This window comes from Poecilia reticulata, chromosome 15, assembly GCF_904066995.2.
Source record: "Poecilia reticulata chromosome 15, P_reticulata-male-v2, whole genome shotgun sequence".
Taxonomy (NCBI): Eukaryota; Metazoa; Chordata; class Actinopteri; order Cyprinodontiformes; family Poeciliidae; genus Poecilia; species Poecilia reticulata.
Window position 1 is genome coordinate 27248543 of NC_088844.1, and position 27077 is coordinate 27275619.

Genomic DNA, 27077 nt, shown 5'->3' on the forward strand with positions numbered 1-27077 from the left:
GTATTATTTTTTCATATTATTTACTCACCTTGAGCTGCGCCTTATGTCTCACAGGCTTATTTCCCCTAAAGGAGACTCAGCAGGAAATATGATCAGTCAAAAAATGATGAATGTTTCAGAGCGGAGGCTTTGATGAGCAAGGTGCCAGAGCAGAGCTGAAAATACATAAACAGAGATATTGACTGATAGATCCCACAGAGAGAGCGATTCAGCCCTATTAGGCTAACAAACACTGCACTGCGACTCAGTCTAACTTTAAGGATACCAAGTATTTCACCGTTGGTGCTCTAATGATGTTGCGCTCACACCGAACGCATACTTCCAGTTCAACGCGTTTGCACTTTGAAGTCAGACGCTTGGCATTTTGCTCTAGATAAGCGGAAATCGCATGAAAATCGCATGAAAATCGCTCTGTAAACGCGTTGGGACGAAAAAGGAAGAACATTTTGCTAAACTGCTATCTGGTTACATAAAAACATCTCAGTATGTATGATTAGTTACCAAAACAAAATGCTGTAAGGAAGTGAACTGTTGGTAAAGAATCAATCAGCAGGTTAGACCAATAATTATGCCTGTCCCAATAGTCAATAAATCAATTAATTGCATGATAAATTAAAATAAGCTCAATAATTTCTCTTTCTTTCTACCAAGAACTTGATGAAAGTCTCAGTGTGATGCTTTGGTCTCAACTAGCCAATATTTTAAGGACAATTTTATTTAGATATTTCATAATTCATTTTATTTGTCGTTTCTGTTTATTTATTTGGGGTATTTAAATTGACTTCCAGTTCCAGTGCTAAATGTTCATTAGAATCCAATGTTCACTGATCTTTGAGAATGTATTTTTTGCATTGATATTATGCCTTTGCCATTTTAATACTTGAAAATCGTCTCAAAATGGCAATATTAAAGTATATCGCAATAACTTCTGGGACAATTTATCGTTCAGCAAAATGTGTTATTATGATGACAGGCCTAATGCTTTATAACATTTGCTTTTTAACACCTCTTTTTCTTCACGTAAGAGATTTACCTTGATTAGAAACTGAATTTATAAATGAAATTATACAATTGAAATAAAAGATTCCTTTATTTTAAGACTTAACTAGAAGGACCAATAATTATGTAATACTACTTTATCAGCCTATTTCAACAACATAGACAGACAATAATACTATAATTTACTAAATTACTTGACAGTAATGATCTCCTGCTTTGATCAAACATCTCTGGAGAAAAAATGTCCCCGCTGATATCAATATTTATTACGTTCTCCTTCATTCTTATGCATTTACATTTATTTGAATGTAATTCTAAACACTTTCCATTTGCATTTTGTTCCATTGATAAACAAAACAATCCAGTCTAAAAAAAATTCTTGCCAAGTATTTTGTTTTGAGTTATTTACAGATTCTGAAAGTGTGGATTTCAAGTTAAATTTTTAAAAAAGTAATAATGGTTCTTTATTAGTGTGTTAATAACATTTCAGACTATTTGTACTTTGGAAGCACAATGAAAGAAAAATGGACTCGAGTTGCTTAGAAACAAAAACCCTCTTCTGCACCATTAAGTGTTAAATTATCCACTAAGTTCAATCAATTGTATTTATCTTTTATGACTTGACTTCTTCTGATCATATAAGTAATAATCCCAGCCTTGTTTTCTTCCCATCAATATCTTCAGTTTTTCAGAGAGACCAGATTTTAAGCCATTTATCCACTATTATTTATTTAACCACAGTCCTTTGCTAAGCTAGCTGTGGAGTCGAACTTCGTGCTGACGTCACGGCAAATAAACGGTCGTTTACATGCAGTACCACGTGGACCACTAGGGGCGCCCGCGGACCACCAGTGGCCCAGACACGACAGTTTGAGAAAGATTTTTTTTTTTTTTAAAGCCGATTTTATGTTAAAATGGCCTGCCAAAGAATTTATAACTGATTGTTTCACTCTGTTATAAATCACATATTATTGTACAAAAGTATAAATATTGCAGTAAAATGTAAAAGCTACATTTCCGCTTGATGTGTTGTTGTGAAATACACTTTGGTTTCAAGGCACACAGTTCTTTTTCTAATTTGGACCAGCGGCTTGAATTTTCCTCTGGCAGTGAAATGTCTGTTCCTTTATTTTTGCAAAAACATTCTGGCAGGATTCTGTGTTACATCTGCGAAAATCTTAACAACGGCCCAGAATGGACGTGTGGTGTAGAAAAATCCTGAGACATTCCAACTTCATGTTTTGTTTGAGGAAGAGATATAGCGAGAATATTTCTACATGTTTCCACAGACATGTTTTATTCATCTCCAATATCAGAAAGCTCCAATCATGCATAATTAGGAAGGCTTCAGTTTTAACCAATGTAAAGCAGCTGGGTGCTCAGTGAGGGGAGATTTCAGGAGAAAAGCAAAAAGAAACATTAATGAGTTTTGTTGGATTAATTAGGAGCTCGAGTGATTTTAAAAATGTAACGTCAACGATATAAAACATGAATCTGATGCACTGCAGTTTTAAATGTCAGTTTTTCACTGATCCAACCACAAATAAGAATCAGTATGTTAATAAATGTCTCTTAGCAAGAAACTCAACACCTTTTAAAGCCGTAAATAAGATGGAGTTCAGTAAATCTGATTGGTTTTCACCTAGTTTTTCAGCACAGTCCATACAAATACTATTTCAGAATCAGATGTAATGTTTGTTTTGCATCACTGTCCTGTTGCAGCATCCGTTTGTGTCCCAGTTTCAACCATCTGACCCAAACAGTCCCGTTGAGATTAAAGGAAACGTCTCATGATGTCCAAGACTTCCCAAAGCTAACGCTGTGCTGACAAGGAAAGATGCTGCAAAACCAGCACCTTCATGCTGAATTGAGGCTGTCCACATGGACAAGACACACGCCTTCTGGAGAAATGTTTTATAATTAGATGAGGGACAGCGAGTAGCATGTTTAGGGAAATTCAATTAAAGTCCAAACTGAAGGGTTTCATCTTAATTATAAGGTTTTGTTCTGCACTTTAGGTCTGTTTGTGTTGGTTTAGGTTCTGTTTTAAGCTACAGTTGTTTTTTTTTAATCTTATTAAACTAGTTGCAGTGAGTTTTATTTACTTTCTCTGTTTTTCATTTAACATCTGTTCCTCAGCTCTTTTGTCATATTTGATGTTGCATCTCTTGATACTTTGGCTTGATACTCGTGTTGTCTTCATATTTTGCCATTTTTCCACTCAGCTAGCTCAGTTTATGCTTCCAAACAAATATTCAATTAATCAGTCTTACTTCTTGTTTCTAAACATTCTTTGCTGGACTCTGCTGTTAAGTTTGGCATTGCCTTTCATTAAGTCATTTCTGATATAGACCTGCCTGCTCCCTGTTCCTCCAAAGCAAACATACTTGATACATAAAGTTGTCAGACGTCACCAGATCTAAGTGTGCATTCACACCAGCCATGTTTAATCTTTGTTAATCAGTCTCTAGTTTGTTTGCTGAGAACGTTTGGTTCGTTCGGAGAGGCGTGAATGCATAATCAGACTCTGATTCGGATCAAAAAATGAAAACTCTGGTTGCCTGCAAACCTCAGTCGCAGTTTGGTTGAAATGAACTCTGGCGCAGTTTCCAGAAGCAGAAAGCAGGCTACAGCGCAGGGCATTCTGGGTAAATGCAACCAAAATAGACGTGCTAGCCTAGCGCTAGTGGGAGAAATGGGTCGTGGTCTTTTGGCAAAGACAAAAAAGAAAATCCTACAACCACTAAAATCTGACACTAGTCCATTTCTGTTTACATTTTGTGAAGAAGGAAGTTGAGCTCAATGTCTTCTTCAGAGGTTCTTGTGTTATTTCCGTCAGTGATTCTTGTTACAGCGCCACCACAGGCAAAGAGGGGAACAGGTTTTCAAAACATGGTTCGTTTGACACAGTGCACTGTTTTCTGGTTCACTGAAAAATGTGTGAAAGATGAAGCGTTTCTCCTCCCCTCACATCAAAACATACACAAGGTTTAAGGTTGGCAGAGTTGAATGGTTGTTGAGTGGATGAAGTAGGCCAACATTAAGCGTCTGGCCCAGAAATGAACCCTATTTAAAATTTATGGACTGTCCTTAATAGCCCCTTCTTTCCAAGGAAACCAGCTACCTTCACTCTACTATTACCTTTACTCTACTATTTGAGCCAAGAAGAGTATAAAAGGGATGACTGTGGCTCGGTGGGTAGAGCTGTTTTGTTACTGTCACATGTCGATGTGCCCCTGGGTTCAGTAGCGCCTGCAGCTGTACGCACTGCGCACACCTTCAGATTTTCCTTTAAGTTAAAAAAATAGTTCTTGGATCCTTTTTGTTATCTAACCCTCTTTATTATTAAGAAAACTCTGGAGAAAAAAGATACTTTGTGTGAAAACATCTTGTACGTAGGCTTGTACTGGGAGGGTCACATGTCCGTCTTAAAGCTAAATGTTTTAGTTTTAGCTTGGCTCTGATTTTGTAAGCTAAAAATTAATAAGCATAGTTCTGAGAGGGGTGAGTGGATCCCACCTAAGCTTTTCACCAAGTATGCAGTTCGCCTTTTAGATGACGGCTTTCTTTTGTGGTTTCGCAAACCGAAAAGCTAACGGTTCACCCGGTTGGCCGACCGTAACATCTGCCGCGCTTTTATTGAGCGTTGCACTAAGATTGTGCTCTTGTGGGTCAGGTGCAGTGATAGTTTTGGGCGTAACCTCCGATAATATCCTGAAGGTGCCCCTGCCTGCGTTAACGCACTAAACGCTGTGGCTTTAGTGCGTTAACTTTTACTGTCATAATAACCGTAAAAGTGCCTTATAAGTTCAGTCCGTTCATCTATGTACACCATAATCTCTTTGAGTTCCACCTTGAAAAAATAAACTGTTCCAATAAGTGATAAAATGTCCAAAATTATTGCAAAATTCCTGCTGATTATTGTTTACAAACACCTGAAAGACACCGCAGATTGTTAGCTTATGATGACAGCCGGCTCTGCCATGGAAAATATTCAAAGTTAGCCTCTTACTCTCCCTGTCATTTTATCAGATAGAATGAAAGGTGTGAAAAATACAGTCTAATTCAGAGTACTACAGCAGGGCTGAGGATGACAGCCAGTCAGCACAGTGGAGATAAAGGTAATCTCTCTTTTTGAAGTCAGATTTGCTCACACAGGTAGACAAGGTAAGAAGAAAATACATGTAGCAGATCAAAGAAGTGTCGCGCTGTATCTCTGGGAGGCTGCCTGTTTGGCAGCTTTGTAAGGAAGTTTCTTTTAGCTTTTGTGTATCACATCAGCACTACAAACAAAGGCCAGTCACAGAGGACAGCCCGTCGGTGGCAACACATTAAATAAACGCATTACAGCGTCCAGGTTAAGAGACGGGCTTCACATTAGACATTTTCAAAATGTAAACCGTAGCTACATCCGTTAAAAGAAGCTTGGATTAGATCAGGGGTGTCCAAAGTGTGGGTCAGGGGCCATTCGTGGACCTCGGACTGATTTTGTAAGGCCTCCGACTGCAGTTCAAAAATTATACAAATTTGGTCTGTAGATGCAGATGGAGACTTTTAATTTGGAATCAGGGTGGAAATTGTAACTAATATAATTTTCTTGCTTAGGAAAATGTGAAGTACAACACAAAGTATTTTTCTTTTTATAACCAAGTTTAAATAAAAGGTAAAGCTGAATTTATCCAGGAACTTTTACTGAAAAGTCAACTTTGCTGCACCTAAATCAGCTTTTATTCCTTCCTAAACCTGAATAAATAGTAAAATAAATGTATTCAATCGAACCCAAAATAAACTGAAAACTAGATGTATTTATTTTAATACAGCAAACAAGCAAAATTAAAGTAGTAGTAAGTAGTACATTTCTGTCAAAGAAAACTGAGTAATCTCAGAAATTTTCTTTAAAAAATATGTTTTAGAAAATTTCTGAATTTCAAATCAATCAAATTTAATTTGTATAGCACATTTCAGCAGCAATGCATTTCAAAGTGCTTTACATAATTAAAATAAAAACAGCATGTGACCTTGAATAAATAGTGAGAAAGAGATTTAAAAAATAAAAAATAAAGAAAATCTTGAAAAAAGTTTGAAAATGTTCTTAGAAATTTTCTAGAAAAATTTTCAAAAGTTTTCTAGAAAATGTCTGAGATTAATCACAAAATGTCTGAATTTTTGGTGGAAATTTACTCCTTTTATTCTATCTACAATAAATATCCAACTACTTTCTTTGTTACATTTGGGGTTTTTTTAGCTCATGTGACAAAAAGTTTTGACTCCCCTTGATTAGATGTTGCTAGAATCTAATTTTATCCTCATTTTGATTTGAAATATGATGAAAAAACAGCAAAAACAGACCAAATGTTTTGGTGATGAAGGAAGGGGAAATAAAACACTTGTCCCTGGAATTAGCTTGTCACATCTGCGATTCTGGAGCGTTTAAAGCCTCCCTGTGAACATGTTGGGGTCAGGAGACATCATGCAGCGGCGGAGAAAGAACCAGAGGTAATATTGTGAGCATGTAGCTGTGAAACTGTTCTGTCTGCCGCAAAATTAAACTCATTTTTACCAAAAACAAAAAAACAACCCAGATTGAACAATCCTGTGAACAGCAGTGTTACTTGCTGGGTTGACATTTCACCAGCAAACCACACGTACAGAAACAATGGCCGCATTCCTCATGCCTGCTTGTGGCTGAAACAGAGATTTCTCTCTTACAAAAAGCTGTTTCTTTTCTCTCCACTTCTGATCAACTTTAATCAGAAGAGAAACAGAAGTCTTTTAAACTCCTGCTTGTAAACTATCACTACCAGAAATCCAGGTTTTCATTGTTTTAGTTTGGTGTTTAAGCTGCATAATACCAGCTGAGGCGTTTGTATTTGCAAATGTTTGTGGTTGCAATAGCTGTTGGGTTGTTTAAGTTAATATTAACATAAACATTGATCAGCATATTTCATGTTTGATTTTGATTAAATATTTATTGTTTGCTTCACAATTGATGATTTTTTTATGACACAAACTGAACTGTGTTGTCAGTAGGGCTGTAAACGATTATTTTAGTAATGAGTATTATATTGATTATTCTGACGATTAATCGAGTAATTGAATAAAAATTTGATCAAATAAAACACTGGTTAATTCCACCATGGCAGCAGTATGACTACTGGATATCAACATCAGTCCAATTTTTCATATTTGAGTTCCCTAACAATAACTTTTCTGCAGTTTAGAAAATTAACCTGTAACAATAATAGCTCACTGTCTAAGTTAACCAGAAGAAAAGTTATACAAAAATCTGAAATTATATTCAATTTAAGAACCAGGCTCACAAAGACACTTCTATAAATATGTCTATACTCCAGTCTTAAGTTTATGTATTTATCTTCTTTGGACTTGAAAATTGGACGTTAAGCTACTAAAACTTAGCCTTCGTCAGCAACTCATAGGTGGAAGTGAGAGCGCTGCGCAACATAATCAATCACCCGGCTGGAAAATGGTTCCCTAAATAATAAAAGATAATTTTAGACATAATTGAGACATAATTTTCCTCCAGGAATTTTTAATAATAAAGGTACTCGAGTCATTGGAGAAATCGTTACTGCCCTATTTGTCACTCAATTGACTTAATCTAATAAGTCAAAACCAAATTCACCTCTGGTTAATTTATCATCGAATCAGAAGAACATATAATCAGTTTGTGTTTAAGGTGAGGATTTGGGATTCGTGTGGTTTTCCCTCATCAACATTCCTACATCGCTATTAGTCTGACCAGAACCCTGAGGCCAGGTTGCCATTCCAGAAACCTTGAAGTTTCTCACAACGTAAACCGAGAAGGCGTTTTTCAGCAACATCCAAGAATTCAAGCTGCGAAGGGCCACACAGACGTGTTTTCTGGTCACGTTCTGGACTGGATGTAACCTGAAAAAGCACTTGGGGAATAAAAATGAAGCTGAACGTGAAAACAGCAGGTCTGAAGAGCAAAATAATAAAAAAAAGTGTCTGCTGTCTCATTTAAAACAAGCACAGACACTCCTATAAATAATTCACGCTAGGAGTAGTACCCGAGTATCCTCTGGGGTTGACTATTTGATATTTTATTCTGTGTCAAAAGGCTAAGTCTGATTTTATACAGATGCTTTTTGCTCTGCTGTGAGCCAGAATGATGATTAAGTGTTTCTCTGAGGCCAAGGTTCAGTTCTGTGAAGGAGGTAAAGCCTTTCGTATTAAGTGATCTCTCTCTCTGATTTACAAATGATTAAATCACAAGCTTGCCTAAAGGGCTCCCAGCTATGCTATGGGCATATTCCTAGAGGTAATACAGCCCAGAGTTGCCAGATCTGAAAAACTGTTTCCAGCCAAAAAACAACGTAAAAAATAGCAGTTTTAATGCAACTCAGATATAAAATTTTCTGTCCCAGACATCATAGACTTGTGACAATTCACAACATTTTTGTTTGTCCTTTATTGTATTCTGACCGGAACCAGATGCAAATGGGACTGCAAAGGACTTGACTCGTTGAACACAGTAGGCGCTTTTCCACTGGCAAGTCGCGCTCTAACCGGTTAATGTTCGGCTCTACACCAGGCAGTGAGCTTTTCCTTTATCCAATCTGTGATCTTTGGGCAGGACCTGAGCAGCAGCAGCTGTGGTCGACTCAACAATGGAGAGGGTTCTGGTTCTGATGGACTAAAATAAACCCAGATTTTTCATTTTGTCTTACAGAAATTCATAGGTGGCCCAGACATGATGATAAAGGCTCAGATCAACTGATTATTTCACTGTAATTACATTCCGGCACTTTATTTTTTAAAATATGCAACCTTTTGGATTTAAGTAATGCAGACAAAAGATGTAAATAAATAGCCACGCATAAACTTTATTATTTTTAATCCAAATGAAAAATTAAATTAACATCACAATGTAATATTATTTAGTTCCAGTGTTTCACAGTTTCACACAAAACAGCAGCTCAGAGAGCTGACCACAGCTGCACCGTTTCTCTCTTTATTACAGTTTCAGAGCAGCTAGCTGCTAGCATCGCTGCTAACTCCCGGTCATTCTGATGCTAAAGTTACCGCCTGTGTTCACATGTTCCTGCTGCTGCTCTTGATTAAACTCATAATTTAACTCCTAAGTACTGAGGAGCTCTGACAGCAGAGCCGAGGTCCACGGCTAAATGCTAAACGCTGTTTTCAGAACGAGCCAATCAGCTGCCAAAGAAAATAAAACCGGGAATGATAAAGGAAATAGCGCCCCCTTCATTTCCGGAGTGGTATGCCAGGTGGTCCGCCCCATTTCTACATCATTGATACGTACTTTGTATCTTAGCATAACCCGTTGCTCATCCCTCAGACTTCAATGCAAAGGCTTTCATAAATCTGCTGCCAGGGGTCTTCATCACATTACAGCCATTTTGGAAACTGAAGCGACTTAGAGCGAATAACGGCCTGGAGCCATGAATTATGAATGAAGAGGGGAATACATAATTTAGCAGGGTTTGTTGCATATTTTATGCTAATCATTTTTCCTTTCATTTAGGAGTGACAATTACCTTTCTGCAACAACACACATGTTGAAATATGACAAAATAAAATACAGTGCAACAGGCAGGTACATTAAATCTTCAATGTTTGATCATTTTGGTTATGTTTTTATTTGAATATTTAACATTATTAATTAAAATGGACAGCCAAATAATTTGTTTACATGTTTTTATTTATTTGTTTGGCACTTTGTTCGTTTTGTGGTGGGTTTTTAGCCATTTCAGCTTCCAATTTGTGCAAAACTAGTCCACAAGAGAATAATATGATTGTTGAAAATGTAATATATTAATGTGATATTTGAAGGTGTCTCTGATCTGCAGGCTTCACAATTCAAATGAGCTTTCAATAAATGAGCTCTGTTTGTGTACAGCCTTCAGAGATATGCTGCCATCTGCTGTTGTTAAGCAGATATTGCATTCGCTGTTCACCTTAAATTAGTTTCACTTCTAATGTAAAGCTCAATACATATCTATAAAATTATACCCATTTATTTATTTTGATTCAAAAAGTGAGTAAAATCCACAAAGAGTCATCATAAAAGAAGCTGGATGTTCAAAGATGGCTGTATCCAAGAATATCAGTGGAAAGTTGAGTGGAAGGAAAACGTTTGGTAGCAACTGGAATAGGAGAAGATTGTGAAACAAACCCATTTAGGAGTTTTCTTGTGTTAAGCTGTTCCTTAAGCAGAGATGTCAGAAACATTACTTGGGCTAATGAGAAAAGTTTTTGTTTAAACTGAAAATCAAGATCCCAGAGTCTGAAAGAAGAGCAGAGAAGCTATTTTATCAAGTCCAAAGTCCCTCCAACCATCTACCAGAAAATCTTAGAGCTCTATCAGAGATCATTTACCAAAATAAATTCCCTTTCTGATGATTTTCTATTTGAGATTCACCTTTAAATTCTGTTTTTCTTTTTATTTCATGTTTTGACAGAATCTCACTGAGAACGACATCAGAAAGTTCAGCCTCCTTCAGCAGCCGTAAGTAAACCCCAACTTATTTTTTTTTATTTATGCAGAAAACAAATTTATGAAAATCAGTGAGTACTACACAATCATACTAAACAAGTTGAGGCTCTACTGAGGTAAAACCATGCTAAAAATTAAAGACATTCGGGATTGGCCATCAATTTGTCACAAAAAAAATTTGTTTTAATGCGTTAAAGTGGTAGAAACCAAAACTTAATCGGTTCATGTTATGATATATTTTTAGTATTTTCATTTACATACAAGAAACAAACTGCTCTCTGAGCGAATCGTTTCATTTTCATGAATTTTTACCGCCAAAATAAAAGATTATATCTTGTGAAAATGTGCTAGTAAAACTGACCCGAGTGTTTATTTAAAAATGTCTTGTGTCTAAATAAAATTAACTTTTTCAAATGAAAATTATAAAGAGTTTGTAAGCGTGTAAACTTTTCTAGCTTTTTCTTACGCTGTAAAACATTTGAAGTTGCATTTTAACTTGAAAATGCAACTTATCCACATTATCAAGTTAAAACAACTATTTATTTTACTTTAGAATAATTTAAATTCTTGTTTCAAATTTCATGAATAAAATAATAAGAGTAAGATCAATGTAACGCACTTCCATCTCAGGATACAGAAATATGCCGCTAAGCATTCTGGGAAATAATTCCCACTCCTGTCTTTTTCCTCTTTCAGTTTTTTTAAAGTTCCAACTTAAAAACTCTTGCAGGTTTGACAAAATTAATAAAAAGTTAACACAACTTACTGTTGTAAGTTTATCTTCCACAAACTCACATTTAGGTTCGAAATCTAGAACAGAAGATGGTACACACAACTCAGTATCGCTCAGAAAAACTGTTTTAATTTATGATCATTTCCTATGAAATGAACCAAAGATAAATGCTGCCAACAGACATAAAATCACATACCTGCTGTGATTCTCAGAGAGCTTTAAGTTAGAAACACGGCCCATCCCACTAAAGCTATAAAATCTGTGAGTTTTCTGGAAATACTGTGGAAAGAGCAAACGTTGTGTTTGTGTTTACAGCTGTGTGCAGCAGCTGGTTTTGTTTTATAGATGGAAAGAGACAGGCAGAAGAGATTTGGTTATGCCTGACTGCATATGCATTTTACTCTGAAATGTTCATTTCCTCTTTATTTATGGGTTATGTAACCTTTTGCCAACCTGAAACAAATTCCCCTTTTAGTGGTGCCAGGTTTGCTGAATAAGAGTTTCTGTTCAGATTAATAGGAAAGATTTAAATATGTTCCCTTTGTTAAAAAGCAGTTCTTGGATTCCTGGTTTTATGTTTAAATAACAAAGGTAATGGAAATGTACTTCCTTATTTTGTTAATTTATTGTAAAAGTTGCCATTTTAGAAGAATATGTAATTTCATATTTACATTTTTAGTGCTTTAATGGGATCCACGGTTAGTTGAACATGATTTGCCTAAATATGTTGTAATTTGCCTATTACCTTAAAAAAATGCTGTTTGTGATACGTCAAAACACATAATTACTTCAAAACATTTAGACCTTTTTTTAGGAGGCTGCCGTTTTTTCACCTGCTGGGTTGATGACACAGTTTTCTGGGTCCATTCTGTACTGGAATCTACAAAGTAAACACAGGAAGGCTAACTTTACCCGAGTGGTTGTTTATCATATTGCGTTTGACTGGTGTAATTTTAGATAAGGCCACAAGGTGTCACTGTTGACTGTAATTTAAAAAAATAATAAGTTAGGTGAATCTGCATCGCTTCCTACAAAAGAGGCGAAAACAACTTAAGAACTTGTTTGTGCTCTCAACATTTTTCTCCAGAAGACACTGAGTCATTTGTTCGAGCAAAACTGATGAAGGCTCCAACAGATGGTCGTTGCCTTAACGAGAAAATAAATGCAGTGCCACAGTTTTTATCCACAAAGCGCCTAAACCCCGCTGGCTGCTGGGGAGCAAAAACCGCTGAGAGAAACATCAGACAGGCAGCGCTGTCTGACGAGAAGCTCTTAACATCCAACTGCGCTTTAGATGTTAACGCAGTTAACTGCTATTACGAACGGAGCTAAATGCTTCTGTCGCCAGTACTGAAGGAAGCTAAATGCTTCAGTACCGACACTCAACCCTAAACAGCCGTTACCAGAACGTTACCAGTAAGTAGTTCTGGTGTTACTTACAGAAGTACTTACTGGATTGCAGTCTGACCAGAGGTAGCAGCACAAACACTTGCTGCTTCTCAGACCACTTTTTCCTCTTCCTCAATTTGGTCCTCCTCATCTTCATTACTCTTTGTGATTTATACATTCCCATTGATTTAAATATGCTCCCGTTCAAATTGAAAGGGCTTAATGACGTTACCCATCCCTGTTTTGCCCGGACGTAGCTAGCTCTTCTTTTGTATTTTATTGGCGGATGACAAACTCACGTAAGGTGCATTTACCGCCTCCTACTGGACTGGAGTGTGCGCAACAGTGACAGTCAGAGGGAACAAAGCTAACTCAAACTCAGCAAGCATACGTCATTTACCCAGAATGCATTGAAACGTAAACAACACAGCAACATCCGTGTGACAATATTTTATAAAAAGTAAACAGCCTACAGTAGTATCACTACTGTGCTGTTTTTACATCTACAGAAATATTTCTCAAATAAAGTGTTTTGTTACAACTAATTGTGGATTCTTTTAAGTGATTCCTCAGATGCTAAACTTTGCAGCTTATATTACATCAGCTATTTCTATAAATAAGGAAGTTTTTTCCCTTTATATGGAGTTCAACTTAAATGTGGAACCACAATGTGGAAAAATGACTTGCAAAAGAATGTCAGGCAGACTACGTCACTGTCTGTTTTTAAATCGCTTCTTTAAACTTTTTACAGAGACAAAAACAACATAAGGAGAACCCGTTTGTGCTCTCAACATTTCTCTCCAGAAGACTTTGAGTCATCATCTCACCATGTGAGATGTTGGTTTTGAGATGGTGATTTTTTTAAATTTTAGTTTAAGTTTTTTCTTTTTGCATGGCAAGCTACGAGTTAAAGTACTTTGTATTTTAGTAGTGTAACGTAATGTCATTTATAATTTCTTATGTGTTTTTATGTATTAGGATGTTCAACAGATAGTAAACTTTGTCAAAATGCACACAGAGATGGTGTATTTAGAGATACACCATCACCGTGGTGTATTTAGAGATACACCATCTCTGTGTGACCATGATGAGAACAATAATGAATGCCAAGCATCATAAACACCAAACACAGCAGACAGGCCAGGGAGAAAGTTCAGGAAAGATTTAAAGGGGGGATATCATGTAAAATCGGCTTTTTTTTTTTGCTTTACATCATGTTTACAAAGTTATTTCCTCATCAAAGACCTACCTGGAATGTTGCCTCGATTCTTTCACGCATGTCAGAGAAACCCTTGAATCTCCCATCGCAACCATTCAGCTGTTGAGATGACTTCCTGAAGGCGGAGTTTCAGAGAGAGCAGGAGTTTCTTAAAGAGACAGAGGCCCAATTTCAAGGCGTTAAATTTAATTTCTTTCTATAACAACTAGACATAACATAGTTACTCACTTGCGCTAGAAAATACATAATACTGCCTCTTTAAAGCATTTTGAGGTGATAAATTGTCAAAAATGTAAAGATAAAGGTAAAAATACAAGCCGAACAAGAAATGCTACAGTCAAAGAGAGAGTTAGCATGCCAGAATTTGGGCTTTTGTGGAAAAGTAGCAAGAAAAAAAAACTTTTTTAAAAGAAGAGCTCCCATTTGGAGTTACACAAGCTTTTTGGGACACAGAGCAAACATTTTTTGAAGGTTCTCTGGCCAGATGAGGCATAAATTGATGTTTTTGGTCTACAAGTAAAACAATTTTGGCAGAGAAAAAGGTAACACTCCACATCAGCCTGCCTTTGACATGCAAGGTTAAGGTTTTCTTGAAGTAGATTTATAGACTCTTCCTTGCAAATACAAATTGTTGTTCCGACCAACCACTTAACATTTCCATTTTCAGTATTATTGTGGTTCATTGTGCACTTGTTGAACCAGAAAATTAAGTTTTAAAGCAACATGGCATGTCACGACCTGTCTTTTTATTGTGCTGTGTATTCTGTGCAGCCGCTAAACATAACAACCACTCAAAATACTCCTCTGATGCTGCAGAACCGTGATGTTGCAACATGTTCCACTGGGCGCAAATATATCAGAATCTTCTCTGTAATGACTAATATCTCATGTAAAATCAAATTCCAATCCAAATAAATAATCTCTTTGCAATTATATTGGCACAATGCGACATAATAACTGCAGCTCAGCATGTATTGCCTGTTGGTTTAAAAAAAGTTATCGTTAAAGTAAACATCCTGTGTAGACATCTGGTGACACTGGAGAGGAACCACTCCCTTCAAACAGGAAGAAACCTCCAGCAGAACCAGGCTGAGTATGACCATCTGCCGCAACCAACAGGAGGTTGGGAGGACAGGAAGTAGACAAAAAAAGCCCCAGACCAGGTGCATGTTTGACAAACAAAATGTGCACAGGTATTGGCAGAAATAGTGCTAAAAATCGCTATCAGGGAAGAAAGAGTGGGAGCAGAAACACTGAACCAGGAACACTTTCCATTACAAATGTGCATAAAACTTTGTCAATATTCCGTTAATTTCGCAAAAAATACATTTTGCAATTGCGGTGTTTAACTAAAAACTTCATTTAAATCCATGCGTAGAAGCTTATTCATGCAATAAGAAATTTAAAAAAACATGCAGCGCCATGACCCTCCAACTACTTCCTGTCATTGTCGTCTTTGTGGTTTCTGCCAGTGGCAACATCCTGTTAAGAACTCCAGTCGTCGTGTGAAAAAAGTGTTTCCATAGCAATTTTGCGAAATAAGCCAATTTCAATACAGCAAAAAAAAAAACCTTCATCCTAGCGCAAAAATTTTATATCCAAAAACTCAAGTTTTTTCAAAATTGCTGTGTTTCCATGAAGCCAATTTATTTTCAAAATGTTAAATGGCGCAATCACACAAAGGAAACAATACAAGAAAGAGCTTCAGCTAAACATAGACTCTAGTTTTTATTTTAACCTGTAAAGAAAAATGGCGACACATATGTTTCAGGTGCACACGAAATAAAGTTTATCATTATGAGACATGAAAAACAAAAACCGTAGACAGAGCTAGCTGCAGCATTAGCGCTGTCCAAGCTTTGTTCATGGAAGAAACACAAGAAAACATCAAAAACATAAACATGCTGGGCTAGTTGCATTAATCAGCTTGAGTAAATGCATTGTCCAGGAAATAGTCTCATCCCAACACAGAAGTACTTTAGCAGAAATAAAAGGCAATGAGAGAACTGAAGGCTAAAAACGGGAAATACAAGCAAATGATGCCAAAATGGAGAGAGAGAGAAAAAACGTAAACCTCTGGCAGGATAAAATAATCAAAAAAGCAAAGTTCTATTCTTAAAAGTTAATATGTTGTCATTCTTAAAAAAAAAAAAACTTTTGAAGTTTGTTCCACAGAACCAGACGTCTAAAAACTCTACCACTCTTTCCGCTTTTATTAAAAAGTTAATCTGCAGTCTGAACATTTTGAGCTTCACACATAAGAAGTGAGAATTTAAAATTAGACTCTGGATTTAAAAATAACGAGAAGCAAATTTTGAAGAAACATGATATCTCCTTTTAGTTTAGTTTTTTTTTTTTTTTTACGTGGAGGCTTTAACACTTATTCCCTTAGGAAATGAAGTCACAGGTTGTCAAAATTTACTCACTTCACAGAAAAGCCACGTTACGTTTCTTGTTCTTTTTTCACATCTAATCATTTTTCTCATGATTCTTAAACATCCAGATGCCTGGTCAGTGAATGATGTCGACGTTTCGCAAAAACCGCTTCCTGTTTTTCTGATCATGTGCTGTGACAGCAATTATTTTAGCAAATTAAAATAAGTGTTAAAAAAGAATCGCCATGGCAACCACGCATGTGGTAATCTTCATGACAGGAAAGGCTGCAGACTCATTTTCTTTAGGCTGCTATAAATAGCAAAACCTTGGGATTGCAACACGGTATTTTCCATGACATGACCACACTTAAATTAGATAAAGTTACATCTTTATCACTCTACTGAATGCTCTGAAGCTTATATAATATTTTGGCAAAGCATCAATACATTTGAATGGGTTATTATTTGATACATTAATACAGAGGTTCCCAAACTGTGGGGCGCGCCCCCGTGCCATAGCAGGGGGGGGGGGCCGCGGGAAGTCATCTGGATGAAAAACAAACAAACAAACAAAAAAACAGGAACGCTGTATGCGCTGGGTTTTTACCTTAGAATGGCCAAGTCTCTGTTATTTCTATGTCAATTTGATACAGTAGGAGCTTCCGCACTTCCCATATCTGTGTCCTCTGTCACTTTTATCAGCAGTTAAAACTGTTTAATCCGTTGTTAACATGTGGTAACCTGTTTTTCCGAGCCGCCTTTAAACGCAACATGAGCGCTACGACGCTCGCGCTGGGTTTACACCTGTGCGGCAGTGAAGGAGACCTGCTGCTGCTGTGCGGAGCTACACAGGTGTGTTAGAATCATGGCAGCAAACCAGCAAAACGCAAAGAACTTTTCACAGTTTTTCCCCCCAAACTAACCGACTGTTGAGTAAAACTGTTGGATGCAGGTAAAGTTAGCTAAAAGATTACTAGCTAGCTAGTTAATGTCAATACAGCACCTTAAGCTTAACAAGTAGCCTGTAGGCTACTGATGTTGTTGTCTATGTCCAGCTACGTACATTCATTTTGCCCCCAAAAAGACTTTGCATGATTTTGTAAATTATGATAATTTAATGCAACGTTCGCATTTTTAATGGACTTTCAATGCAACTTTTAGAGCAACTTTGCATTAAAAGTGTCATTATTTACCGAATGACACTTCATGACAGCAGTTATAAACATTCATAAAGACTCCTTCATGTTCATGACAGGTGTTATGTCATGTTTATGACAGTGTCATGTCAGTCTTATTCACACCCCTTCAAATAAAGTTACCAAAATACTTTTTTCAGATTTTGTGTTTTTACAGTGTTCAACACATTTCTGTCAAAGTTGTCATTTTATTACATATTGTCTTATGAAGGTGTTAAAAGGGGAAACTTCTGCTGCTGGAAAAAGGGCGACATTGAAGAAAATCACAAAGCAACATGTGATGCAAGAAAGTGTGGTCAAAAACAAGAAGTGATTTTTTTCAGCTTCAGGCAGCTGGAACAAAAGCACTCCCTCTTTTCTCAAGACCGACAGTCATACAGAGCGTTCGTTTGCTAACCTGCCAATAACGCGGCAGCACAGTCCAAACCTATCAGAGGAATAAAGCTAGGAAAATGTCAACTCTTGGGTTAAATGTAAATATGGATACGCTGAATAAACTCGCGGCGCCTGCAACAGCAAAGATTCGGTAAGAAGTTGATTTGAAATGTTTAATAGTTGCACTCCTGATCATTTTTGTTGTTCGATAAGCTGTGAGCACAGATTTACCGGGTTTCTCTAATAGATATTGAAGGTTTTTCTAAATAAAAGTGGGGGGAAAAAACTCTTTGTGAAGAAGAATTCATGGCAGCGTTGTGTCTTTCAGGCAACTTCAGAAAATGGTTCAAGACATCAAGAAAAATGACGGCAGTCTGCTGAATAAAATCAGAAGGTCAGTGTCTGAAATATCCTGTCGTCTTGGTAATAAAGCTGCTTTTGTAACATCTTCCATTTGTGACTTAGTCAAGGCAATTTCATTTATATAGCAAAAAGGCAATTCAAAGTGCTTTAAAAGATTAGACAGAAAATAAATCAACAAGCAAGAAAGAAAAAGAAAACATTTCATTACAGTGGCAGAGTAAGGAAAAACCATGACTGATTGGTCACTTTATGATGTTCCCGTTGTTATTAATCAAATCTAAACAAAATGATTTATAGTCTTGATGTAAGGGAACTCAGCGTTTCAGCAGTTTTACAGTTTTCTGGAAGTTTGCTGCAGAGCAGAGGAACTTAAAAACCAGAAAACCTGAGTCGCCTGAAAAGTTCATACCACAACAGATCCTTATTATATAACCACTCAGTGATTTATAAACTAACAAATGCGTTTTAAAATTTATTTGAGTAACTGTAGAGCTGTGTTGCACACTGTAAAACATTTGACGGTGGTGTAACTTGAAAATGAAAGTACACCTGGTGCCTTGAAAATGCAGTTTAAGTCAACAGGAAAATTGTTTTTGCTTTTTACTCAGAAATTAAAGTTCATGAAATTGATTTAACAACAAGAAACAAATTGTCTAAACGTTGTTTTGTTTTTTAAGTTCATTAATCTGGAATTAATGCTGCAATTTAAACCAATAATAATTATTTCACAATATGCAAGAAAAAAGAGTTAATGAGCATTTCTGTATTATTTCCACACATTGTCGAGTTAAAATAACTGTTTATTTTACTTTAGAATAACTAAAATTCTTGTTTCAAACTGCATGAACAAAATTTCTGATCTGATAATGAATTTTATTAAACATCACAGTGAATTCTGCTCAAAAACATTTGGTGAGAACAGGACATAAAAATGAACATCTGCCTTAATAAAACAGACCAATGTAACGCACTTCCATCTCAGGATGCAGGAACATCCCGCTAAGCATTCTGGGAAACAGCTCCCACTCCTGTCTTTTTCTTCTTTCAGTTTTTTAAGTGCTAACCTAAAAACTCTTGGAGGTTTGATCAAATTAATAAAAAGTCAACACAACTTACTACTGTAAATTTATCTTTCACAAACTCACTCATTCAGGTTCAAAATCTAAAACTCGCCGAATTTACTTAAAAAAGCAGGCACGACTACATGCGACTGAAATGTTTTACAGTGCAGCAGTACTTCTGTCAGTTGCGCGTAGCTACAAGAAATGACTGAAACATTTCTGTCCACTTGCCTGTTTTATGTAGGAGGAATTTTTTTTCGAAGTCGGCTGATCTAAAAACTCTCGGTGCGGTTTGCGTACAGTGCATGCTTCGCTGGACAACGCCAATTCCTCTTTCACAAACGTTGGAAAGAGAGAGCGGCGGCGGCGGCGCATGGACCAAAAATACCTAAAACAGATGGCCGTTCTCTCACTTTCCTTTCCTGAAATGAGTCTGTTTGTTCTCACCTTGCTTTGCAAGTATCTGATTAATTTCAGTAATTAATCAAAAAGTAAGACTCCAGTTTCATTACGCACAGAATGGTTTATTCTAAGCTTTTATTTCTGATAAATGCAATAATTACGGCAATGATTAGCAGGCAAAATCGAAAACAACAAGCAAAACGACTGGAAAACAATGTCTGGTGAGAGTGAGGAAAGACGAACTTAAGAAAACCTAAAGTATGATATTGAAAAAGATCAATATCATACTCTTTTTAATAGAGACGTCTTCTGATATTACCTAAGGAATAAGGGGATGTCAGCAGTCAAGCAGACAACTTGAGAATCTGAATGCTCATTTTGTTTCACATACAAGCATATTAATGGAAAGTTTACTGGAAGAAAAAAGTGTGGGAGACTAAATGTGCTCCAGTGACTAAAGAGCCACAGTTCAACAGACATGTCCAGTGGTCCGAAGTCCCTTTTTCAGATGAAAGTAAAGTTAAAGCAACTTGGTCTGGACGCCATACAACAATTTATAATAATTAATTCAAAAGGAGCTTCAAGTGCAGCTTGTATAAAATAAATGAACAGATTGTTTAGTAGGCTGTTTTTATTGGTCTTCTATCCGGCTGTATGGTATGGCTGAAAAACTTATAAAAATTTAAGCGTTTCATATCAGTCGAGACCAATAATTATTGATTTGCTTTTGTTTTAAATGTCTGGAATACGTCCATATTTATGATTTACCTGTAATTTTAACTCCACTCCATTGTTTTTCATTTTCAAGCAGTTATGAGTGAAGGTGGCGGAACCTTAAACTACTGCTGCGCTCAGCAGGTTGTTGCTAGGTAACCAAAGAATGAGTGAGTTGCTAGGTAACCAAAGAGTGAGAGAGTTGCTAGGTAACCAAAGAGTGAGTGAGTCGATTCCACCAACCTGGCTTTGCTAACTCAGAGGATGAGAGGCTAACATCTTTCCTCTGCCTACATCTCCCAGAATGCTGTGCGGAGTTCAGTGAATATTCTACACATTTAATATTGAATATTCTGACATCTAGTGATGTTGATTACGTGTCCATCGCAAGATATTTCTTGTCCATTTATTGTCCAGCAAATCAATAACAGCGTCTTCACTGTCACTGATTTACCAGTGAAGACGCCGTTATTTAATAAGGCTGCTATTTCCCTAGTCTTATGTGCTATTCATTGTAGGCCGTAATCAACATTAATAGACATGAACACCATCATGAAGTTGTTATTACTAATAATTTATCAATTATTTAATAAAATAAATAAGCTTTTAGAATTGTATTTTTTCTTTCTGAGCGGTTCTTGTAGATGTTTGGTTCTTGTAAAGTCTCACAGCCGAGACTTTACAAAGAAAAAGTCTTCACAGATGTGAGCTCAATAAATTGATAATCATAAATAATTATTCTTGTTCTTATTGTTTTATTTACGACAGACTGAAAAGCAAACCTCGTCCGAACGTTCCCGCCAGAGACTACAGAGGTAAGAATTCAGCGACAACAGCTCAATATATGTCCAAAATAATATTAATAACAAAGAAATGATGATACTGAATGACTGTATTAATTAAATATAACAAATATGAAAACACAGCTTTCAATTAGGACAATGAAGATATTCTAATCAAGCCTTTTTTCACAGATTAGGACTTTTTGTTGACTGCAGTTTCACTTCCTCAGCGCTCGCCTGAGTGAATTTATGAGCTAAATTATTGCAGTTTCTGTTTAAATGCATCATAAATCCGTTTGGTTGAAGTTCGTTTTGGGGTTCGAGAGGTGAGGCGGTACGCTCCGCTTACCCCTACAACAGGATGGTGCACTCAAAGCCCAGGCTAAAAATAGACAAAGAGCTCCAGCACCTGCACATTACCTATGACTGTTTGGGTTTTTTTTAGGTATACTGCGAATTTAAAGAGTTTCAATTTCCATTTATGATTAAATGAATTTCTGTTTGCAGATTTCAGAGACAACGATCAGGGCTCTGATCCAGAATACGTAAGTCACTTTAAATGAATTCAAAACCAGTCATTTTGGTTTCAGACATTCCTTTGACGAGTTACAAATGTGTCGTTTCCAGAACGAGCCATGCGATGACCCGCCTGAAGATGACAACTATGAGCCTCCTCCGGTCCACAGAGAGTTCACCAGAAGTCCCTTCACTTCCTTTCCAAAGGGGGAGTATCTCGGTCAGTACTGCAACCAGAACATATCTGATACTTTGACTCATTTCTTCCGCACGATGCGAGTCATTTAAGTGTTTTTGTTTTCCAGTAAATTGTAAAATAATCAGAAAAACATTTTCATAGACTAATAAGTTTTCACACTTATGTTTCACTAGCCCTAATCCTTGGTTTAGCTTCACTTTTAGCCATTAGCATTAATTTTGGCAAACAATGCAGCAGGACTACCGTATTTTCCACACTATAAGGCGCACCGGATTATAAGGTGCATAGAACAGACAACAGTTTGGGTTGCCAATTTGTTCCGTACTCTATTATTACACATCCACATATGTAAAGAAGTGGGCCCCCGAGTATTTTATACAGTAGTCAGCCCCAGTCGTTGTTTCACTCACGGCTTTGGTGTTGTGATATTGTGCCCAACTGCTTTCTGGGTAACACAGACCAACCGACACGCTGCCGCCGCAGTCTCTGTCTCTCTCCCTCCGCCCCTCCCCCCCTGGCTTTAAATGTATTATCAAACTTTATTAACAAACCAGCGTTCTGACAACTATCCCAGCATGCACCACGCACTTCTTCTTCTACGGGGGAAAATGAAGTCGGCGGCTGCTTACCGTAGTTGCTAGACCTGTTGTGGCTCAATATTGGTCCATATATATAAGGCGCACTGTCGGCTTTTGAGGATATTGAAGGTTTTTAGGTGCCTTATAGTGCGGAAAATACGGTAATTGAAAGCCAATCGTCTCAAGTTGGGCCTGTTTGAAACTCATTAGCAAATGTTAGCATGCTAAAATTTAATGCTACACAGATTAACAAATAAATGTCAGCGTTCACACATGGTAGCGTTTTTGCATGCTAGCATTTACAATTTAGCATTCATAGCTAGCGACCATCACAAATAAGTCTTGTTGCTTATCAGTAAAATAATTTAACCTGAAAAATAAATGTCTACATTTCTGGGACACAGAGGAGATTTTGTCTATTACTAATGCACTGAACTAAATACTTGAACAAATCATTTACTTTTTATTTTATCTATTTTTTACAAATACCTTGATGTTTTGTTTCTTGTCTTTGTTCTTCTTTCCAGACAGCTGTCATGCCCGACCAAGCCGACCTCCCAGGAAGCCCGTCCGTCCTGTTAAAGCCTCCAAACAACTTCCTCCTGAACCGTCACATCCATGGAGCGACAAAGAAGTGAAGCAGCTTTCTTTACCTCGTTTAAAGCTTTATTAAGCGCCTTCTTTTATTAAAACTTTCTTTTCTTGTTTTGCAGGAAGACTACATAGACCCAGATGCTAATGGTGAGGACGACTACATAGAACCCACAGAGAGTTCATCTCCAAGTAAGTAGATGATATACAAAAGAAACATGTGGTTACAATTGGCAGAAAATGTGAATTTATATATGAAATGTTAATAATTTGTCAAATGTTTCTCTTGTTTTCCTTACGCTCCATGTTAGAAGGTGGAAACAGAGGTGACTATCCCATTTTGCCTCCAGCTTTACCAGATCGTCCATCCAGTCCAGAAGGTGAGTTTATTTAATATGCTGATCATATGAAACCTTTCTTTAAACGTTGATAAGTGCATCTTGAATCAGTTATTTCCACTTTGTCAATTTAAGGTGTTTTCTGGTAGACTTGGTTCAATTGGGAACCAAAATTGCACCATTTGGTACATTTACAGCTGCTGCAGTTTGTTTTCAGGCTGCACTGACTCAAATGACCCAAACTAATTGAAAAACCTGTTCCCCTCCTGGCCTGTGGCGGTGTTGCACCAAGAACCACTGAACAAATGACATGAAAACCTTTGAAGAAGACACTGAGCGCAATTTCCTTCTTCATAAAATGTTTTAAAAATGGAGTAGAGTCAGATTTTAGCGGTTTTGCTGTTTTGTTGTTGGTAAAAAAAACCATGAACCATTTCTCCCCCTAGTGCTAGACTCAGTCGTTTGAGATTTTTGTATTTACCCAGAATGCCCTGTGCTGTAATAAACTTCCTGTTTTTGGACATATGCATTTGAACCGCACCACAGTTTACTTCAACCAAACCGAGACCGAGGTTTAGGCGGACCAGAGTTCGCATCAGAAACGAACCAGACTTTCTAGGCAAATAAACTAAAGTTTGATTAAAGCAGACTAAACAGGGCTGGTGTGAATGCAACTACCTGCCTGTAGTGCTTCAAAAAAGACAACAAATATATAAATCAGCATAATGGAAAAGTTGCAAAAATTTCAGCAGCTCTTCCTGAAAACACTGCAAAGTGCTACAAAAAGAACAAAAAAAAATTCCCTCTTTTGCAGCATTACTAGGTGACATCACATACACAAGCTACAAATAACTTAATGACGTGCAGCACAAAGTTCACAAGAAATTCAAATGTGAATATGCACTGTAAACAGACGGGAAAAACTAGCTTTTACCAAAAAATAACTAACTCACAACTAATATCTTAAGTTTGAATAACAGATTTGAAAAAGGTTGTTAGATGTACAGTAGCTTGTGAAGAATATTTTTTTAAGTAGCATCACAAGGAATAATTTGCCAAACAGCATTTTATTGGCCAAGCGCAATGTCGTCTTCCTCTGAGAACCATTTTAGTTTTAATAATTTTCCATTTCTTAAAAAAATATATTCCTTTCTAATTCGTAGTCAACAAGCAGGATGTTGTTCAAAATAATTTGTAAAAAAATTACTGAAATAAAAAAATTCTTTGTGCAGTTATTTAGTTTAGTGAATCAGCAACAAATTGACAAAATCTCTTCTGCGTCTTTTTCATTGCAGTTATATACATCCCAGAAATGTGAACATTTCTTTTTCAGGTTAAACTAATTTTACAGATAAGAAATAGGACAAGGTAACATTTGCTATTGGATTTTAAAAAGGCCCAACTTAAGACTAACGGTTTTTAACTAGCCCTACCGGGTTGTTTGGCAAAACTAATGCTAATAGCTAAAGTTAATGCTATTAGCTAATGCTAAGTTGCTAAAGGTGAAACTAAGACAGTTAGCAAAGGAATAGGGCGGGTGAAGCATGTTATGTGCTTGTATGTGTGTGAAATAGAAATGAAAATGTCAGATAATCGATTTAGTTGCTACGTGACTGATTCTTCCCTTGGTTTTTTTTTTTGTTTTGGTTTTTTTGACAGATTTGTATGAAGAACCTGAGAAAGAGGCAAGTTGCTGTAACGTCACCATTTTTCTATGAACAATAATTACTCAATAAGAACAGTAATATGTGGGACATGCTGTAGTTTACCTATAATTGTTGTCACTTTTACATGAACCATCTACGCCTCCACAGAGAAACAGGTCAGTTTTAGACTTTATTTCAGTAACATGATTTGTTACGTTTTATACTTTATGTGTAATCCTAAACTTGGCAGAATTTAATACAATTAAGACTGGATGGAGAATGTCCATAAAGATACAAATTTGTAGTTGGATTTAAGTTGGAATTTAAATAGGAAACCATTTTATTTAACTTATGGCTGTATGTTATGTCTACATTTAAGAATTATTAATGCTTTTGACAGAACAAAATTCTTGCAATATTTCCTTTAAATTATTCTCAAATAGTCAAATTTAAAGAGCTAAATCCCAAAATGTTGCACAAAAATGTGTACGTTTAGAAAAGTATTTCTAATGCCAGAATTTTTTATTTATATGGTCACAAGTCTGAGAAATATTAATTGATTGAAGACAGCTGCAGAAAAGATATTATAAATTACTATAATTATCACTAATTATAAAATCTTGGTTGCATGGTGATGAAACAGTGTATGATATTTATTTCAGTCAGTTTTTAATAGTGAGCTGTTGTTTTATACAGCATTATTTCCATTAATATCCCTCACTTTGCCTTGTTACAGCCAGAAATATCTGTGTTTTATTTGGATTACATGAAAATAGTGCATAATTGTGGAGTAGAAGGAAAATACTAATTTTAAATAATAAAATAATTTCCCATTACAGCAAGACAAGATCGGTAAACTTGCAGCCAAAACTACAACAGAATGGTTTGATCACAGCATTTTCATATATTACAATGGCCCAGTCAAAGTTCTGACCTATATTCCATTGATCAAATCAAAATCAAAAAATATACTTGCTGCTATAATAGTGAATCAGCACACATGCTTTTCAGATTTTTAGTAGGAAAAAAAAGTGAAATTTTCCTTCAATATCAGAATTATGCTTTAGTTTATGTTGGTTTAACACATAAAATCCCAGTGAGATACATTAAAGATTGTGGTTTTAACATGAAAAAAGTGCAGAAAAGCTTGAGCCGTATAAAAAATATTTTACAGTATTTGGTTTTCAATAAATTACTAAAATATTCCTCCTCTTTTTATTTTATGACTGTGAAAAACTTTATAAATACATCTAACATCGTTTTTTTTCCCTCTTCATAGATTTTGTCCACCTCCTTTCAAACCGGGCCCTTCTTTACCAAAACCAACACCCAGGTAGGAACCGAACCTATGCAACTACGTCACTTTGGGTCGCCAAGACGGACGTAGGAAGTGAAGGACGGGACGGGAGTATTGTTCAGAGCGACTGAAATTGTTTTTGCCAGTTTATTCCTGGCTTCTACTTGTTCGAGTCAAGCTAATTTATCTATGAAGGTAAAACACCTGGTTGGAGCTCATAGACGGCCGTATTTACAAAATAGCTGAAATGGCTTGCTTAGAAACCGACCCATACCTCTTCCCTCCTGACATTTTGATCAAATTACCGACTTTACCTGAATTCAAACCACATGATTTATATTTGCCTTTACACCTGAGCAGCGTTAAAAAGGCACAACCGACGAGATGCTAACCAGTTTTTTTCCACACATGCTAGGCTACATGACGGTGCGGCACTGTCGCCATGGTTACTAACGATTGCACACGTACCTTTTCCATAAGCGATATTTGATATCTTTCTAATCATACTTACTATATGAACGTTAATCTTCTTAGCTTGTAAAAAGTGTTCGCTGCCAATCCGCGGTTACACCGAGGGCTGACGGTCATTATGATTGACGGCTGGTATCCATCGCCGCCGTATCTTTCCTCATTAAAAGTTATAAAGTAAAATGCAAACGTTTGATTTACATCCTTGTCTGATTGTGAAGCCGACCGCGCAGTATACTATGAGCATTTTAAAGTGAAATGAACTGAATAGAAGCGATATTAGGTCTTTTTTGTTTTGTTTTGTTTTTTATGGCAAGCAAGGTATTGATGTGCA

General features: G+C 36.6%; 1 protein-coding gene and 1 long non-coding RNA gene across 4 annotated transcripts in view; one reads left to right on the top strand and one right to left on the bottom strand.

Annotated features, from left to right (window-relative positions):
• Window positions 1-27077, top strand: part of blnk (B cell linker) — a 35217-nt gene that overhangs the window by 2367 nt on the left and 5773 nt on the right. The window contains exons 3-13 of one of the 3 annotated variants that reach the window (XM_081616321.1): window positions 10467-10513; window positions 18117-18182; window positions 21097-21143; window positions 21618-21655; window positions 21738-21846; window positions 22931-23037; window positions 23117-23186; window positions 23306-23374; window positions 24992-25017; window positions 25126-25154; window positions 26258-26311. In XM_081616321.1, coding sequence (XP_081472447.1) covers window positions 10467-10513; window positions 18117-18182; window positions 21097-21143; window positions 21618-21655; window positions 21738-21846; window positions 22931-23037; window positions 23117-23186; window positions 23306-23374; window positions 24992-25017; window positions 25126-25154; window positions 26258-26311 — 662 coding nt within the window. Of the gene's footprint in view, window positions 1-10466; window positions 10514-17771; window positions 17940-18116; window positions 18183-21096; window positions 21144-21617; window positions 21656-21737; window positions 21847-22930; window positions 23038-23116; window positions 23187-23305; window positions 23375-24991; window positions 25018-25125; window positions 25155-26257; window positions 26312-27077 lie in introns of those variants that run through there. The other 2 variants (XM_081616322.1, XM_081616323.1) reach the window with 2 other exon arrangements.
• LOC145555075 (uncharacterized) lies at window positions 35-26876 on the bottom strand. The gene is made up of 3 exons (XR_014091156.1): window positions 26787-26876; window positions 13873-13990; window positions 35-155 (listed from the first exon to the last, which is right to left on the bottom strand). It is a non-coding gene; the product is annotated as an uncharacterized LOC145555075 (long non-coding RNA).